The sequence below is a fragment of the Piliocolobus tephrosceles genome, chromosome 5 (genome assembly GCF_002776525.5).
Source record: "Piliocolobus tephrosceles isolate RC106 chromosome 5, ASM277652v3, whole genome shotgun sequence".
NCBI classification, from domain to species: domain Eukaryota; kingdom Metazoa; phylum Chordata; class Mammalia; order Primates; family Cercopithecidae; genus Piliocolobus; species Piliocolobus tephrosceles.
Window position 1 is genome coordinate 24,835,838 of NC_045438.1, and position 19,991 is coordinate 24,855,828.

At 35.6% G+C, this 19,991-nt stretch overlaps 1 protein-coding gene across 3 annotated transcripts in view; it reads left to right on the forward strand.

The window, feature by feature from the left end:
• Window positions 1–19,991, forward strand: part of TRMT11 (tRNA methyltransferase 11 homolog) — a 127,681-nt gene that overhangs the window by 19,862 nt on the left and 87,828 nt on the right. For all 3 annotated transcript variants that reach the window (XM_023230695.3, XM_023230694.2, XM_023230696.1), the window contains 5 exons: window positions 3,308–3,388; window positions 6,151–6,315; window positions 7,655–7,727; window positions 7,845–7,976; window positions 16,740–16,860. In XM_023230695.3, the coding sequence (XP_023086463.1) occupies window positions 3,308–3,388; window positions 6,151–6,315; window positions 7,655–7,727; window positions 7,845–7,976; window positions 16,740–16,860 (572 nt within the window). The remainder of the gene's footprint in view (window positions 1–3,307; window positions 3,389–6,150; window positions 6,316–7,654; window positions 7,728–7,844; window positions 7,977–16,739; window positions 16,861–19,991) is intronic.

A 19,991-nucleotide genomic window follows, 5' to 3' on the forward strand; every position in this document is an offset into this window, starting at 1 on the left:
TGGCTAAAGGAATGATCAGCATGAATTTATTGAATAACTATTAATGGCACAGTCCTGTCTGTGATACAGTACAAGACTTGTGAATGGCATATATAACACTCTTATTAACAGAGTGTGTAGCTTCTTTACTTAATATAATTTGTTTAGTAGCATATTTTGCTTTTGTTTATCTAATTGGTGAGTGAATATGTTTTTACTTCAATTGGTGCTAATCCCAAAGGAGGTAGTATGATGTAAACAAAAGAATAAATAGAGCAAAGTTTAAATCTTTTTACCAATTAGTATGTGACTCTGGGCAAGATTCTTAACTTGTCTGGGTTTCACTTCTATCATTTGTAAAATGGCAATACTAATATATTGTGAGGATTAAATGAGTCTATATGTATATATAATATTTCTATGAAGTCACCTGACACATGGTAGACATTCAGTGAACTGGAATGGTTATCATTATTACTTTTTAATTATTATTTTGATAAGATTTTAGATGCCTTTTTGGTGAAAGATGTTAGATGTAGCTAATATTAAATGGTGATGATAAAGAGTTTGACCATAAACTCATTTTCTAGTATTCTTTTTGGCTAATTTCCAAGACACTAGTAATTTGCAACTGTTGGCAGGTTATAGTAGCAGGCAAGGGAATTGAAATATAAAATTATAAATGTCTAATTCTTCGTTTACAATTAAAATAATATGTGCAAGTGTATGCCAGTTGCTTTAGGTAGCACAGAGCTCTGCAGCAATAGGTCTGATTCCCTCTCATCCTCTCTGTCAAGTGAGTCAGCTCTTCCAGTGATGAGAATTCACCCAGGAGACTAATGTATACTCCTTGGCCATGTCTACCTTCAGATGACCCATAGGTCGAAGGAAAGGAGTATAGCTCCTTTTGAAGTTTTATCATTGCAAAATAGTGGACACAGAAACCATGTGTTAGGGAACTGACTATCCTGGTTCTGGGAAGAGAAAATGGGGAGAAAAAGAGAAGGTTAGGAGAGTGAGATAATGGATCTCTGTAGGTTTGTATAATATTCTCTTTCCCATTTTTTCTCATTACCCTTTGTAGTCCCCTTTTCCTGGAATCTCATGGTTTGTCTAGTAGGAATCCCATTGCCTAGCCATATTCTTTTGCTCAGCCTGCTAGTTTAATTTATTTAAGTAGAATTCTTTTTTTAAAAAAAGATAAAATAGATGCAATAATATTGCCATTTTTCTTTCTTTTTTTCTCTCAGCAAAACCAAAACCCGGTCTCTCATTTCTCCACATTTGCAAAACTTTCCAGTTTTCTAAAGATGAAAATCATGAATTAGTTTTTACATCGTGGAATAAATTAGATTCTTATTGTATTATTTTGCTTGTAAGATATTACCCTACCCTTAAAGTGCTCATTACTATTTAAGTAATGAGAAATTGAAACACCGAGTTACTAGCATAGATCATATATGCAGTATTTTTACTTTTGGTAACATAAAAAGAAATGGGTGAGTCATGTTACTTGCCTCCTTGACACTTCACTTTTTTTTAGCACCCCTTCTTTCACCAAAAGACTCCCTCAAAAAACTCCACCTGAGGTATAACTAAATGTAAAAAGTGCTTCAATTTAATCAAAAGAACAACTAGATGACTACCAATGATTACCCAGTGATCAGTTCAGATAAGCTAATTTATTATGATTTTATTTTAAAAAAATAAAAGCTTAAAAGGCACGAAGTTAAGTATCAGATGCAGTCTAACAGATTATTCATCTCCTTTCAGCAGTGTACTTGTAGATTGGGTCTTCTCAAAATTCACTGTAACCAAATGGATAAGGTTCTGTTTAAGGAAGCACAGGAAAGCTTTTCTGTTCCCCTTGACAACTAGTTCTTCTAGGTGAGTATCTGCCTTAATTGGCAGAATTGTAGTAATTCCTTGTAATTTGGGTGAAGTGACTTTGTGAATATTCCAAGTCATCACTTATGCTGCCTTTTCTAAATATGGAGTGTTGTTCCATTTCCAGAGTAAGAATTACAAGGACTTTTTAACCTTCCCTCTCACATAAATGCTTTTTGTAGTTAATATGAGAGGACCTAGGTTTTGGTTTCTGCTGTACTTTTAGTCTTTCATTTCTCTTCTTCATGGGTTCCAATAGGAACTAGTCAGTTATAATATTTTCATGAACAAAATATTTTTAACTCCATGCTACCAGACTGTTTTAAATGGCTATGGAAGGAACACCATTAATTTATGGATCTTGACCCTCCAGAGGCACTACCCATCTTAGTTGCAGAGATTACATCTCAAACGGATATAAGGGAAAGAGCCCTAGTTTTTTTTACCCTTGTCCAAGTCTGTGCATATTTTGTGGTCTAAGAATATATTTATGATTTCAGCTTGACTAGCAGGCCTTCCTAGAGTATAGCTAGTTAAGACTTACCCAAGCACTAAAAGCATTTTAATTCGAATGATTAAAAAAAGTGAAGTTTAATTAAAAGTACAATTATTAAAAGTTTAGTTAATTTTGTACAATTTTTTTCTTAATTTAAAAATGCTATTACCTTTTATTTTAAAGAGTTTCATTATTTAACCTTTATTAAGATTTCTCTTCATGCATGAGCTGGTCACATCTGTCACATTACTTTAACTAGTCAGATTGTATTGGGACAGTTGTTCTTTGGTCACAGCACTAATAAAAAGTTTATTAATTATTTTGTGCATGTTTGATAATTGTTATTGAGAAATTTATATTTACAGTTTAAAATGAGATAATTACTTGATTGGTTACAGGAGTAACTATATTAAAATAGATAATTCTTACAAAAATTGAAATATGTCCTAACCTTTTAATTTCTGTAAGAACTAATGTCTCACATATTAATTATGCCCTCTTTATTTGTCTGAAACTCTGACTTCAGTGGGAATCGAGCCTAGTTGTCAGAATTTATTCTATTTGTTGCCAGCTCTTTGTGTAAACAGTCTTGTATGCTCATTTTTAAGAAAGGAGCAGAATGCTTTTGTGTACAGCTCTCAAAATAAGATGAAAATGTCTCAATATATATTATTTTGACCAAAAAAAAAAAAAAAAAGATAAAATAGTGCTGTTTAAAATAATGATGCCAAGGTATACATTAATTTCTCTACTTCGTAACCAGTTTAGTGAATATAGCTTAGGGGTTTGTTTTTTCAGTCCTGAGGCTTACTAAATATGTTATGACCAATGTCATTCTAGGATACTCTGCCTGCAGCTAGTTTCTAAGACTGGATGAAGTTAAATAGGAATGAACCGGAGTTTGGGACTTGCTGGTTAACAGGTCAAAATTGTGTGATTTTTCAGGCGGCCTCCTGATAGCATCTGCTCATTTTGGTGCATACGTATATGGGACAGACATAGACTACAACACAGTTCATGGCTTGGGTGAGTAGAGATTATAGACAGTGTTGTAGTCATTGCTGTGGTACCAAATGTACCTTTAAAAATACAGTTGACCCTGGAAGAACACAAGTTTGAATTGAACAGGTCCACTTATACTCAGATTTCTTTCCATCTCTGCCACTCCTGAAACAACAAGACCAATCCCTCCACTTCCTCTTCCTCCTCAGCCTACTCAACGTGAAGATGATGAGGATGAAGACCTTTATGATGATCCACTTCCACCTCATGAATAGTAAATCTATTTTTACTAAGTAAAGTAAATATAACAGTTGGCTATTAGTAGTTAAGTTTTGGGGGAGTTAAAAGATATATGCATATTTTTGACTGTGCGAGGAGTTGGCACCCCTAACCCCCCATGTTGCTCGAGGGTCAACTGTAGTTTTAGATGGCATTATTTTAATCTTCAAATACAAATCTGTGATATAATTTTACTTGTTTTTATAAGACTTCATTGGGTATCTACTTTTATGAAATAATCCAGTGTGTACAGAGTGATTTCCTGGGGGAACACGAAGATGAATGAGAAAAAGTCCTGCTCTCAGAGGATTTTAAGGAAGTGCAGGAAAGTGATGACCCAGTGACCAGTCCAGAGCTATAATTTATTAGTTATAATTAATAAGTATGCATGATAAACATATTTGTTTAAGGTTATCACCACTCATTTAAAGATTATCACCAAAATTATTCACTAATCATACATTGAGTGTATACTGATTGATAACTAGTCTCTGAGGTACTATTTATGTTTCTAATTTTATAACTGAGCAAAACCTCTTTAAAGTAACTTTAAAGAGTCTGCCTTGAACTGAGGGTACTTCAAACAGTCATTTGCTTTACCTTTCAGGTAATTATGGAAAATATTTTAAACTCTCGAAGCTTCAATAATGATGTGTGATTGGATGGAATTGAATCAAACGGAAAAAATATTTCCTTATAGCTTAATGTTATTAAACATGTCATTTGATTGACGATTTTGAGATGGTTTGTGTTTATGTTGGTATTTCTTTATAGTAACTGGGATCAGCCCTTGTAATACTCTTTTCCTTTTCCTCACCCACTGTAAGTTACTGTATTGGTGAGCATTTATTATGCTTTATTTTCTTTTGAGGAAGTAATTTGATATCTTGTACTGATGACCTGTCTTTTTCCCTACCTTGACTGTAAAGAATTTATTAACACTTATTAGGAAGATGAGTTCTAATTTATTAGGTATAAATGGGCTAGGAAGAAAAAGATACTCTTTATCTGAAATTTGTTTTAAAAAGTACTAAGAATTACTCCAATTTGCTTTTAGTAGAAGCAGTATATTTCTTTTAAGGAAATTGTCTTATATAATTTACTTGAATTTTTATTTATTAAAGTTATGTTTGGAAACTTACGTTGTAACCTTTCGTCTGCTGGGGTAGAAATCTGATTGAGGTAGAGTTTCCTTAGAGCTTATCCAAGTACTGTTAGGTATGCCTCTGTTTCCTGTTGTTCTGAACTCTTACTTTATCCTAAAATATTCTCAAGTTTCTCCTGTTTTAAAAGTACAAAACTTTTAGCAAATCTGTAGAGGCTCTCTAGCTACCACTTTTCCTCTTCTGTTTGCCAAAATGCTTCTTGAAAAACTACTATAACTTCTTGTCTCCTCTTCTTCATCTTTCACTCTCTTCTGGCCATTATTTTCCAGCTTTTGTGCCTATCATTCTGCTGAAAATGCTTACAAAGGCCACAAATTTATAGCATTTGACAGTGTTGACCTTCATGCAGCCGCTCTTGGTTTCCTTGACATAGGTCTCGGCAGGTGGTACTTTCACTTTTTTGTTTCTTCTCAGTCTACTTGAGGCCCTGCAATTTTCTTTGATTTCTGTTTATTTATTGTTTTTTTTCCAGGCATCTACCTATTTTTGACCACTTCTCTTGTCACAATGCATGTTTTTCAGAATCATGTTGTTCTTCTTTTGATTTTATAAGAATAATTATAGAGCAAACATGTAACTACCTCCTAAGTGAACAAAAAGAATGTTATTCAGCCTTATGGAGTCAGTTTAAGATTATATACTGATAACTCCCAAGTCTGTGTATTCTGGCCTTCAACTACCTGCTGCAGGTCTCCAACTGCATATCTTTTTCTGAACGTTCTGCAGGTACCAACAAGGTACACCAAGATTGATATATCTCAAATGAATCTCATCTTTTTTCTTAAGCTTGTTTTCCTTCCTGGTTTCTCCAATATTAATCACTAGTGTCATCATCCTAAACTATCATGTCTCCTAAACAAGGGACTTACGAGCTTCTTCAGCCTTCCATCCACTCCTACTTTAACTTTCACTAGTAACATCTCCATTTTGCCTTCCTTCTCCATGGTCACAACTGCGGCATTTCCCAAGTTCGCTCTCTTTATTTCTGTTCATTTATCTGATTCATACTATCTCTACACAGGACTGTTTACTGCTGGAAGAAAGGAACCATATTCTCTTCAACTCACTCCTAACTACAAAAATCTTCATATTTGAAAATATCGAATGAATGTTTTAAGGCAGTTTTATTTGAAAGTTGACAGAGCAAGATAAGTTAGACATGAGTACATTTTACTGTTGAAATCAAAGTAACTACTTGTATACGTAAAATCAAGATTTTAAATGAAAGCAAATTTTGAATAAATGTAGGTTTCGGTGAGTTAAAACATTACTTTTTCTGCATGACAGGAAATCAGAATACTCTGTTTAATACTTTCTCTCTTCTTTTTTCTTTCCTTTCAGGAAAGGCTACCAGGAAAAACCAGAAATGGAGAGGACCAGATGAAAACATTAGGGCCAATCTTCGTCAATATGGTTTAGAGAAGTATTACCTTGATGTCCTGGTTTCAGATGCATCTAAACCTTCCTGGAGGAAGGGCACATGTTTTGATGCAATCATTACTGATCGTAAGTTTATTTTTATACAAAAGTAGGAGTAGTATTAGTAAAATTTACCAACACATGCACAAAATGCCAACTTGTCAGTGTTTCTCCCATCCACCCCCAACTTCCTCATCTTGCAAGGAGAAACTTAGGAAGGTAGAGTGGATTACATACTTAACTACGTTGTTAAGTGTTTACTGTTTTGTTTTTCTAAACAAATATATTGACTTGCCATCCACTTTTATATCCTTTTATATTAACTTGTCACCCATTTTCCCCTTTAGCTTAGTTTTTTGAGGCATATATTTAGTATTTGTTTTTGTATTGACTATAATTGGTTATTATTATACCAGCTGGAGCTCAGATGTCATTTGCAATTATGGTGTCAAATTTTGAAGAACAGAGTTTCAGATATCACACACTTCTCTATGTGTAAGCATTTGTGTTTTTGTAGTGCCTGTTTTCACTGGCAACTCCTTTCTAGCATTACAAGAAATTTGGGGTTCTGTGGAACCACTGGGCCTGTGAACCCACTGAGCTTCAGGAATGTGCATGAAAATTTATTTTCCCATGCCTCATGAGGTCGTGAGTTTTTTAGGCAGCCTAAGAATAGGTCTGCCTTTTCTATATAGTATTTGACAGTAAATCTGTAAATAGTGGCAAAATTGAGCCCTGCTATCTCAGCTCTCTTTAGTTCTTTGCTAACTTAGATTTTTTTCAAATGTAACAAAAATTATCAAGGCATTATGGTTTCAGTGTGAATATACTTTATGAAAATTTGGTGGTTTTTAAAACGTAACAGTTTGCTTTATTATTTGCTCTCCCACTCTGTGTTTACTTATATAAAATACATTTTTTTTTTTTTTTTCTGATCAATTTGAGAGTAAGTGGTATACATTGTGGCCTTTTACTCCTATACTTCAATGTGTATTTACTAAGAATAAAGATATCCTCTTGGTAGAAATACAGTTATCAATTTCAGCAAATTGATAAAATACTTTCATCTACAGTTTGCCATTCAGTTTTGTCAGTTGACTCAGTAATAACTTTTATGGTATATATTTTCCCTCTAGGACAGGATCTACTCTAGGGTCAGGTATTGCATTTAGTAATGATATCTTTTAGGCTTCTAATTTGTAACACTTCCACAGCTTTTCTCAATGACTTTTATGACATTGACATATTTTAGGAAGACAGTTGCTCCTCCCCCAAGTCTTTATGTTGTACATTTTCAGTTGGATTTGTGCATCGGTAAAGCTCTGTTCTTTTCAGGGTGTCACGTTTGAAGGCAACATGGCTCTTTGTCCTTGATCACTGATTTGGTGACTTTTGACTATCTGTGTTACCTTTGTTTTCTGTGTAGCTCCATATGGTATCAGAGAATCTACAAGAAGAACAGGTTCACAGAAGGAGATACCAAAGGGGATAGAAAAATGGTAAGCGAAATTTAAATATGATGTGTTACTACTTTCAGAAGAAGCATGTAGCTTCCCCAGTAACTTAGCATTCTTAAAATTGTTCACTGATTTTGAAATATTGTTTCTTTTTTGTAGTCCAGGAAGCCATGTTCCTGTTTCCTTGAGTTATCATCTGAGTGATATGTTTCTTGACCTGTTAAACTTCGCAGCTGAGACCCTTGTGTTAGGTGGAAGACTAGTCTATTGGTTACCAGTGTATACGCCAGAGTATGTAATCTTAATTTTATTTTTAATATCATTTTTCTTACAATATTTGCATATCTACTATAATTTTTTCTTTATCTCTTCTTGCATTTGGTGCATCTTTGTATTTAATTTGTAATAGCCTTTGTTTGCCTTCACATGTGTATAAAATAGTCTTTTTATTTATTTATTTATTGAGACAAGGTCTTGCTCTGTCACCCAGGCTGGAGTGCAGTGGTGCGATCATGACTCACTTCAGCCTTGACCTCCCAGGCTCAAGTGATCCTCCCACCTCAGCCTCCTGAGTATCTGGGACTACAGGCATACGTCACCATGCTCAGCTATTTTTTTTTTTTTTAATTTTTTTGTAGAGATGGAATCTCACTGTGTTGCCCAGGTTGGTTTTAAAGTTCTAGGCTCAAGTAATTCACCTGCCTCAGCCTCTCAAAATGTTGTGATTATAAGGGTGAGCCACTGTACTCATCCTCCTTCATCAACTGAATTGTTGTGACCTCCTTATTTTATATCGGGGGGCAAACCATGGCCTGTGGACCAGATATGGTCCTTAGCCTGTGTTTGTAAGGTTCTTGAGCTAGGACTAGTTTTTAGATTTTTTTTTTTTTGAGACGGAGTCTCGCTCTGTCGCCTAGGCTGGAGTGCAGTGGCCCGATCTCGGCTCACTGCAAACTCCACCTCCCGGGTTCACGCCATTCTCCTGCCTCAGCCTCCCGAGTAGATGGGACTACAGGCGCCCGCCACCGCGTCCGGGTAATTTTTTTTTTTTTTGTATTTTTAGTAGAGACGGGGTTTCACCATGTTCGCCAGGATGGTCTCGATCTCTTGACCTCGTGATCCGCCCGCCTTGGCCTCCCAAAAGTGCTGGGATTACAGGCGTGAGCCACCGCGCCCGGCCTAGTTTTTAGATTTTTAAAGGTTGTTAAAAAATATCCACACAAAATAATATGTGACAGAAACATACAGTATGTGACCCACAAAATCTGAAATATTCACTCTCTGGCCCTTTATAGAAGAAGTTTTGCCAGCCCTTTTTGTACCCTACACTTAGCTCAATACCTGTTGATCACAGCTGTTTTACAGCTCTTTTGCCAGTCTTTAGAGGTAATTTTCAGCCGCTTAGCTAAAGGATTCATGCATCTACTACCTTCTAATGCTGGCTTTAATATATATTGGCTATTATGATTATCTTAAATACAATAAATCAAAAGCTAATACCAAAATAAGAGCTGTGCATATATTTAAAGCCCTAATTATGTTCAGTATTATTGCTTTGAGTTTTGTTATTCAGTAACTATTAAATATAAATAAAGCTATATTATTAATAGTAAAAGACAAGATGTTTGAACAAGATGGAATCTTTAAATTTGAAAGGTATTGCCAAGCCCAGTAGGTTATTTCTTCAATCTGCCATAGATATATTTTTTAATACAATTATTTTAATTCCTATATTTGTATTTTATTTTATTTTAGTTATTTTTTGAGACAGGGTTTCGTTTTGTCACCCAGACTGGAGTGCAGTGGCACGATTTCATCTCACTGCAACCTCCACCTCCTGGGTTCAAGCGATTCTCCCACCTCAGCCCTCTTACTAGCTGGGATTACAGGCGCACGCCACCATGCCCCGCGAAGTTTTGTATTTTTAATAGAGACGGGGTTTCACTGTGTTGGCCAGGCTGGTCTTGAACTCCTGACCTGAAGTGATCCACCCACCTTGGCCTCCCAAAGGATTATAGGCGTGAGCCACTGTGTCCGGCCAATTCCTATATTTACTATACATAATTATACAGTGGTAACTGTCTTTTTCTAGAAAGATTGGTAGTCCCTCAGTATTTGGGACCCTCAGCTATTTCTTGTTGTTTGTTTTACAAATGCTGTATTTAAAACTACCATGGCCTCAGTTTAGTTATGCATTTCATTATCAGCTGATCAGAGAGAATACATTTGTACCCAGACCCCTTAACACTGAGTTTGTTTTGTTGCTAATGGCAATCTCATTTAACCTGTTTTAGAAATGAGGAAACTTAATTCCAAAGAGTGAAATGACCTATCTAAAATTAAAAGCCAGCTAGCTAATTTGTTTCCTTATTCCCAGTGCTGTATTCACTTAATTCAACATCCTGCCAGATCTCATATACTTAGTACATGAAATGATAGGTGAAGTTTTATTAATATTTTCAGATAAGACTGTATTTGTTCATGTCTTTGTAGAAAGGGTTTCTACCTTAGACAAACTGAATTCTGGCAACAAGCTACTTGCTTTTTGTTTAATTCAAGTTGTAGGGCTAAAATTAAAAAAAAAAAAATTACTGTGAAATAATTTCAAACTTACAGAAGTTTCAAATACAATACAGAAAACTCCCATCTCTACTTATCCAGATTTTCCCAATATTAACATATATCTACCTCCCCTGACTCCTGCACGTATCTGTTATCACTAATCTTTTTGAAACCGTTTGAGAAGTCATTGGTATGGTGCCCTCTTACCTCTATATATGTCATTGTATTTTTCAGAAACAAGAACATTCCTATCTAACCATGATCAACCCTCCAAGTCTGGAAGTTAGCATTGATAACAGTATTCCATCCAGATCATAGACCCCATTCAAATTTTACCAGTTGCAGTCCATGTAGGAAACGGTGCTGTAATCATCTATCCTATCTTTTTTGGTCTTCTCTGGTCCAGAATATTTTCTGTCTTTCCATATCTTTTGTATCCTTGGAAGTTTTGTAGGACCTGGCTTATATTCTGAGGGTTGACTCTCAACCGGGGCCATCTGATATTTATTCTCTGACCAGACTGAGGTCATGCTTTCTTGGTAGGAATACCGCAGACATGATCTTCGCAGCACATCACAGGGCACACAGAGCCACGCCTCCTGGTAATGCTAACTTTGATTGTCTGGTCAGGCTCTTCTCTGACAGATTTCTCCTCTCTGACTCATCATTTTCTTCTTTGATTTGTATTTTATGGGGAAAATAACAAGATGACACGAATATCTTGTTTTTCATCAAACCACTACTCAGATTGATGACTCCATTGTTGACAGCCACTGCTGTGGTGGTTGCCAAGTGATTCTTCTATTCCATAATTTCTTCTGCATTTGGAAGTTGGTATTCTATAAGAAAGAGCTTTTCTTTCTGCCCCATTTACTTCATTAATTATTTATAGCGGTATGGAGTCATGGATTCCTGTCTTATTCATTGGGTTGTAATTTATTAGTAGTAGTATTTTGTTGCTCAAATTGTCACAGATTTGACCAGAGGGAGTTTCTTTGAGCTGGCTCTTCTGTCCTTTTGAAATATCCTCAGTAGTTTTTTATGTAATTCCTTCCTTTTTAGCATATCTGACTGTTCACTGTTTTGTAGTTTATTATTTAATTATAATTGAAATCATATGTGGTTAAGAATTTATTTTGGAGTTCTTTTATTCCTTTATAAAAAATAATATTGGAGGTTCTTTAAACTGAATGTATTTCTAAAGACTTTAAAAAGTGGCCACTGGATATTTCTTTAATGACTTCTCTATTTTAGTAATTTTAGATGAGGGAAGATTTCCAAATACATATAACCAAAGTGATATTTCAGAAAGGGAAAAGGGAGACATGTTGTAGTGATTTTTTTTTTGTTTTTTGTCTTAGATGTTTTATCAATGTTTTATAAATGGATAGATTTCTTCTAGTTATGGGGCTAACACACATGGGAAGACTATGGTGGCATTTATTTCCCTGAGTTTCTGGCCCCTGGAGAGTTATTTTCAGATCCCCTGATGTTCATTATTACGTCTCTATAGTGTCTTCTCTCTTTAAGCCTAAAGCGATCTTATTAATTATTAATAGTGAACTAAATTTGTATTGCGTTTATGCGAGAAAAATGAACTGTTTTCATATTGAAGGTCTTTACTCTTTTGAAAATTCTTTACTCTTTTGAAAATAACACAGTATCAAGATGAATTTGAGTCTAAAGTCACCTGTAAAAGTTTGAAATAATATTCTTCCGAATTAAGCAGTTTAGAATTAGTTTAACTATGTTATATTGAAAATGTAGCTTTATATTGGACCAGGAATAAAAAGGAATTCAATTTACAGTTATACCTTAGCATAGTTTAATTTTAAGACTTCTGTATTTTTGGTGTGGTGGATGTAGGCTGTTAGTTCTATTACTGAATTAATTTACTCTCAGCCAAACCCTGTTATATGATTCAAGTTACACATTATAACCAAGTTCAGGTATTATTTTAACCCAGGATTGATTGAAAAGTATAAGACATAAAAGCAAAATACTGCCTAAAACCTTAGTTGTATATGAAAAATTGTGAGAGCTGATGATTGAAAAGGATTTTCTCACTGTTTGACAATTTAAATTGCAGTAAAGAAACTGCTACTCAGAAACTTCTGCTGTTCTTTTTCCTTCTAGTCTAGACTCTCCCTACTCCAGTATATCAGACTTTTTGCCAGCATCAAGATACTCTGTGCATTTTATGTCCTTTCACCTTTGTTTATTCTGACCCTACTGTTTGAGATGCCCTTTCTTCTTTCCTCAACTGGTAAAATTCTAGTCATTTTTCTAGGCCTGGCTTAATTGTCAACACTTCTGTGACACTTTCTCAGATACTTCTCAGCAGAATTCATCAGTCCTTCCTCTGCGCTCTCATAGTAGCTTGTTTTTACTGCTTACAGAGACTTAACACGTAAAATTACTGTAGACTGTTGGTATTTGTGAGTTTATTATTTACAATTTTGACTACTTGCAAATGACCCAGATTATCTGTGTTACAATCATGTGTACAGGGCGTCAATCCAGTGTGTACACATACAATCCAGGTATGTTTGATGTCATAGGACTCAGTGTGCTACTGAGTGAGTGTAGCTGCTTGCCCAGGCTCCGTATATCCATTTAGCTCTATCTAATTTCATTGTACACAGATAACTCCTGAAGTGATTAGAAATAGTATTTCTTTGTAAAAGATGACCTTTATCCAGCTGCTAGTGTTAGTGATGACATGATGACATACTTATATTAAAATAGCACATTGTACCCCCCAAATGTATATAATTTTAATTCATTAATTAAAAATTTTTGAAAAGGTGAGAAGCTAATAATGTGCCCCAAAGTAGGACTTGGAGATAAATTTTGATTGTAGTAAGATGAACTTTGCAGTGCCTATAATCAGTGAAGTGAACATGTTTTTCATCTCTTAGGAAAGAGGAAGAAGTGATTTTTTTTTTTCTTTAAGTTCTAGGGTACATGTGCGCAACGTGCAGGTTTGTTACATATGTATACATGTGCCATGTTGGTGTCCTGCACCCATTATCTCGTCATTTACATTAGGTATATCTCCTAATGCTATACCTCCCCCCTCCCTACAATAGGACCTGGTGTGTGATGTTCCCCTTCCTGTGTCCAAGTGTTCTCATTGTTCAATTCCCACCTATGAGTGAGAACATGCGGTATTTGGTTTTCTGTTCTTATGATAGTTTGCTGAGAATGATGGTTTCCAGCTGCATCCATGTCCCTACAAAGGACACAAACTCATCCTTTTTTATGGCTGCATAGTATTCCATGGTGTATATGTACCACATTTTCTTAATCCAGTCTGTCACTGATGGACATTTGGGTTGATTCCAAGTCTTTGCTATTGTGAATGGTGCCACAGTAAACATACGTGTGCGTGTGTCTTTATAGCAGCATGACTTATAATCCTTTGGGTATATCTCCAGTAATGGGATGGCTGGATCAAATGGTATTTCTAGTTCTAGATCCTTGAGGAATCGCCACACTTTTCCACGATGGTTGAACTAGTTTACAGTCCCACCAACAATGTAAAAGTGTTCCTATTTTTCCACATCTTCTCCAGCACCTGTTGTTTCCTGACTTTTTAATAATTGCCATTCTAACTGGTGTGTAATGGTATCTCATTGTGGTTTTGATTTGCATTGGAAGAACTGATTTTTAAGCTGTTTTTAGTAAATGTTCAATCTTTGCAAAATCTGTTTCTCAAATGGAAGCTGAAATTCTAGTGACATTTGGAAAGTAGTTGAAGCATTAAGATTCACAGGAAAATGAGTGACAGTCAAAATTGATTCGTGGAAAATCTAGGGGCCTATGTACACAATTATTTTTGTTTTTTTAAAAAAAATTGAGATAGAATTTGCATACCATGAAACTCACCCTCTTAACGTATACAGCTTCATGGTTTTAGTTTATCCACAAAGTTGTGCGACCATCACCACTAGGTAATTCCAGAACATTTTCTTCACCCCCGAGAAGTACCCCATAGACATTAGCAATTACCACCTCTGGCACCACTTGTCAGTCTCTGTGGATATACCTATTAAGGATGATTTAGCTTTTAAATAGATAACTCAGATTGTAAGGGGATATTAATAAAAATGGGGAGTTAATATAGGATTTGGTACTGTTGTAATGGCCCAGGCAACATACAGATTTATACCTTCTACTTAACCATTTGCCAGCATTCCACTGAAATGAAATATGTTGGTAAATATACAGTGAACTATTTTATTTTATTTTATTTTATTTTGAGACAGAGTTTCGCTCTTGTTGCCCAGTCTAGAGTGCAGTGGTGTGATCTTGACTCACTACAACATCCACCTCCCAGGTTTGAGCGATTCTCCTGCTTCAGCCTCCCAAGTAGCTGGGATTACAGGCATGTGCCATCATGCTTGGCTAATTTTGTATTTTTAGTAGAGACGGGATTTCACCATGTTGACCAGGCTGGTCTCGAACTCCTGACCTCAGGTGACCCCCTCGCCTTGGCCTCCCAAAGCTCTAGGATTACAGGTATGAGCCACCACACCCAGCTGAATAATTTTTTAACTGCTATTTTTAATCTTTTTAGTATGGTACTTTGGGAGTATATTGTTAAATTGATTGGTTCATTAATAGAATAATTGTTAAAAATGAATTAAGATTGAGTCAAAAAAGATCATATGAAACATGCAAATATGTTTTTCTGCTGTTAAACCAAATGCAGCAACTTAGTTCAGCAGTTTAGCATCATTCATGCCATAGATGTTAATTAAAATTGTATTGATTTTGTACTTTGGGATTGGATTGATAAATTTGCTTTTTGGGTTTTATAGTTATATTAGGGATATAAGCTTGAAGAATTTATATCGAATTTATGCTTGTGCATATTTAAGTGACATTTTAATAAAAAATACTTTAAGTCAGTCCACCAGGAAGTAAAAGATTTTTTTCCTTTAAAAAATAGTGTATTACTTAGTTTGACACACACTGTTTCCAGCATCTGTAGATCCTACGGTTTGTAAGTGTAAGGTTAAGGCTATATCTTCTTTCTGTTAGCACTTATTATTTTAGTCTCAACCATGGTGTAGAATATATTCTTTCTACTGTACTCCATCCTGGGCAACAGAGCAAGATCCTGTCTCTGAAAAAGAAAAAAAAAGAATGTATTCTTTCATGTCATAAATGCATTACATGAAGATTCAAAATTTGATGTCAGTGTTATAAGAACTACAACATTTCTGGCTATGTAGTGAACATTAAAGAATTACTAGATGAGGTGAAATCTGAAGTGCTCATTACTTGTTGGAAAGCTCTAGGAAGAAGTCAGAGAATGACTTCAAGATAATTCTTTCCACTGATAATAAAGTGAAGTGCATTATGAATGATGCTTGGGAAGTGGGTGATGATGGGTTTGAGCATATGATTGAGGTAATAGGGAGAGCTCGTTGAAGGTCAGTGGGACCTTGAAAAGTTCAGGAAAGAGTGGTGGGGAAAACAGTGTTGATGCATTAAAATAGGTAGCTGAGATTGTGGTCCTTTACATGAAAAACTAATCAGCGCCTTTGCTATTTTGAATCAGACCTTTAAGATTACCTGTATAATAAATGTGTGCAGACACCATCCAAAAAGGCATACAAAATTGCAAAGGAAACATAAATCCTGGCAACACAGTGTTCTTGAAAGTACCCATGCCTAGTGAGTCCCCTCCCTTGCTGTTCTTTCACATTCTGTTCCATAGCTGTTTCTCCCACCTCTGTTACCTATTTCTTTGGCCAAGATTTATGCTAACCTGTCAGATGCCAGATTCTGAATTCCTGCTATTGACTGTCCTGCTTTCTAGACGTTGTCATCATCTTTATCCATGTAGGACATGTGCTGTACAGCAGCAGTCTCCACCACTCATTGGCATATTTTTGTTTTATTTCCTGGTTCATATGACCAAAAGACTGATGTAATCTGTAGCGTTTATTTTAGTTGTAGTTTATTTGAATAATTTTACAAATAACTTTGGTTCTATATGTACAAACGTAATAGAGGTCTCAAGATGTTATTAAAATTTTGCGGGGGCACTTCATTTTAGAGGGGAAAGTATATGCTGTAGTGGATTATACACTTCGGGAATTTATAAAAATCTACAGATGGTCAGTCTTTCGTGAATGTCAAGGGATGTTCTTGAGTGTATTTTTGTCTACTCTTACGGAGTTCTGTAGGGTGGAATCACCTTGTACTTTTGTGGTTTAAATATTTGGCGTTCTTCAACAAAACATACTTACAATATTTCTTTCTTATTCTACAGGTAAAGAATTTAACTGCATTTTTGGTGTATGATAAAATTAAGCTACTTTGCTTATAGATAGTTTTGGATCATGTGGATAGTTAGCATATGTGGGGAAAAAGAGCACATAGTGAAGAACATCTCACACTACATTGGACGATCCCCATGATTCTTCATGGGCCACACATGTGAGTGTTCCTAACAGTCAGCTGTTCTTCCTTCAGGTACACTGAAGAGATGGTGCCTTGGCACCCTTGCCTGAAACTCATTAGCAACTGCGAGCAGAAGCTTTCCAGTCACACATCAAGGCGCTTGATCACAATGGAAAAGGTGCAGAAATTTGAGGTAAATTGCTTTAGTATTTTTGGGATAAATTCTGAAAGAATCAAAAGTAGTCGTTTCTATATCGTTTTCCTGTGATAGAGTTTGGAAATGTTATTCCATGATATTTTAAAAATTACAGATGAATTTAGCAAGAGGCAGAAGTTGAAGAGATTTGTGGCATCCAGTTGGGATTGAAGGGTAGGAGTTGGATATAGACATAGACATTGAGTAGAGTTCAAATAGATGTTGACCCTCACTTCTCAGGCTTTATTTGACATCCTTGTTGCTAACTCAGTTATAAAACAGCATTCTTAGACAACTTATCTAATTAGCAATGTCCTAGGTACCATTTTTCTCCAAAAGCAGAACCTACTTGATTGCAGACTGTAATGAAGAGAATATGTTGCTTTATAAATAAAGAGAGAAAGTAAATGTCCCCAGTTTGTTGGGGCCCAACACATTCTCTGTCTCCTTTTCTCTCTCTTACATACAAAATTCATTTAAGCTTAAGAAAGAATGAAACGTTTGTTATTTCATGCCCAGACGAGGGTTGACATGAATAGTGCCTCATAATGGAGCTTAATTAAATCTACAAAAGCTCTTTGGGCTGTACTTCTGTCGATTGACAACTCTCTTAATTTCACTGGAAACTTGGATGACCCCCGTTCTTGCTTTGGACCTTTAGGGTAAACAGAAGAAAGGTGGTACTGTGAAGAGTCTTCCTTACTTTTTTTTTTTTTTCTTTTGAGACGGAGTTTCCCTCTTTCACCCAGGCAATGTCGGCTCACTGCATCCTCCACCGTCTGGTTTCAAGCGATTCTCCTGCCGTAGCCTCCTGAGTAGCTGGGATTGCAGGTGCCTGCCACTATGCCTAGCTAATTTTTTTTTTTTTTTTGTATTTTTAGTAGAGACAGGGTTTCACCATCTTGGTCAGGCTGGTCTTGAACTCCTGAGCTCTTGATCTGCCTACTTTGGCCTCCCAAAGTGCTGGGATTACAGGCGTGAGCCACTGCCCCAGCCTGAAGATTTTCATACCCATCTCTAGCCTGCATTTGACTTGTTTTTATATAGTTCTATCTTATGGATTATTTCATAGTGATGAAAACTAATATTTATATGGTGCCTTTTGCATATATTATTTTATATCATTGTTTTCATCCTTTTTATTTCCATTTGCTATCTCTAATTTAGACCGTTATTACCATACACCTGGTTTATGTTCACAGTCTCCTAAATGATCTCCTTCATACCTGTAGTTTATATGTTAAATGAATCTTCCTAAAACACTGCATTCATTATGTCACTACCTTATGCAAAATATTTTTTTATTACTGAAAAACGTTCAGAATTTTCATTGTGACATAAACTGTCTTCTGTAATCAGGCTCCAATATCAGGGCATTTCAGAAAGCTAACCTATACATCTATATAAGTAGTTGATTGGTATCTACTATATGTATATATAGGTATCTGTGTACCTACATATAAACATATGGATGTATAGATATATGTGGTGTAATTAAAATGAAAATGTATGGCAGTCATTTTTAAAACAAAAATACTAGAAGTTTATATTCAAATGACATCCTTGGAGTGGAATCTTTGTACTCATTCTATTTCTGTCATAATTTTTCAGCATATTCTTGAAACTTACCTTTAAGATTTGCCTTTAAAGAAGTTTTTTTTTATTATTAATCAATTATTTTGTTTTATAGTAACACTTTGCTTTTCTTAAAATGATTTTACTGGACTTTGCTGCTCTTATTTTATACCAGACTAATGATTTAAAGTTGTTTTTGGAAATCAAATTCTATTTCGAGGATGATGATTTGCCATTAAACCATTAAACATTTAAAACATTACAGATTCAGAAATTCTATAAATAGTTTCCAAATTGTTTGGCGTCATTACAGCCTTCCAGAATGAAAATTTTAAATGAGTAACATTTATTTGGGTATACAGTAGAAGCCCTCTTATCTAATGTCCGTTTCAAACCCCGTTGATTAACCAATACTGGCCATTCCTTCTCTAAAACACACTGCCTGGGCCGGGGGCGGTGGCTCTCATCTGTAATCCCAGTACTTTGGGAGGCCGAGGTGGGCGGATCACGAGGCCAGGAGTACGAGACCAGCCTGGCCAACATAGTGAAACCCTGTCTCTACTAAAAATACAAAAATTAGCTGGGCATGGTGGCACACACCTGTAGTCCCAGTGACTCGGGAGGCTGAGGCAGGAGAATCGCTTGAACCCGGGAGGTGGAGGTTGCAGTGAGCCGAGATTGCGTCACTGCACTCCAGCCTGGAGACAGAGCGAGACTCTGTCTCAAAACAAACAAACAACAGCAGCAAAATAAAAACCACGCTGCCTGATGCAATAATATGTTGTATGTTGAATACTTTCAGCTGGTGAGTTGCTTGATCTCTACTATATTTATATACAGTACTTCTGCTTCTATCAGCTGATTTATTTGTTTAACGAGTCTATTGTGGTATTCTCAGAGCTGTTTATGCCAATTATATTTGTTACGGTAATTATGTAATCTACTTAAATACTAGTTAGACCAGTGAAATATTTGTGTAAGAATACAGTTGTAATTTCTATAAAAACTGAGTTAATGCTTTAGAAAGAACAAAGTGAGTTGCTAAAAAAAAAGAAGACTTGAACTGGGAATGACTTTGAAAAAAGTAACTGCAATCTAGGTTTTTGCACCCAGATTGCTTTGTAAGCTCTTGCATCATTTTATAGAAGCCAAAACTAGAATTCTTTATAGGTCTTGATTCTGTATGAATATATACAAATGAATATTGTTTTTTAAGTTAAAATAAGTTTAATATGTTTACAAAGCATTTTAATTTCTTCCTGCTTTTATTTTATCCAATAAGCTAATTGTATTAGTGTGCTTGGGCTGCCATAACCAAATACCACAGACTGGGCGACTTAACAGAAATTTATTTTCTCACAGTTCTGGAGGCTGGAATTTCAAGATTAAGGTGTCAGCAGACTTAGCTTCTTGCAGGTGTTCACTGTCTCGCTGTTCTCACAAGTCCTTTCCTTTGTGCATCTGCACTTCCGGTGTCTCTTCCTTTTCTTTTTGTTTTGGATTTAGACAGTGTCTCACTCCATCACCCAGACTAGAATACAGTGGCACTATTA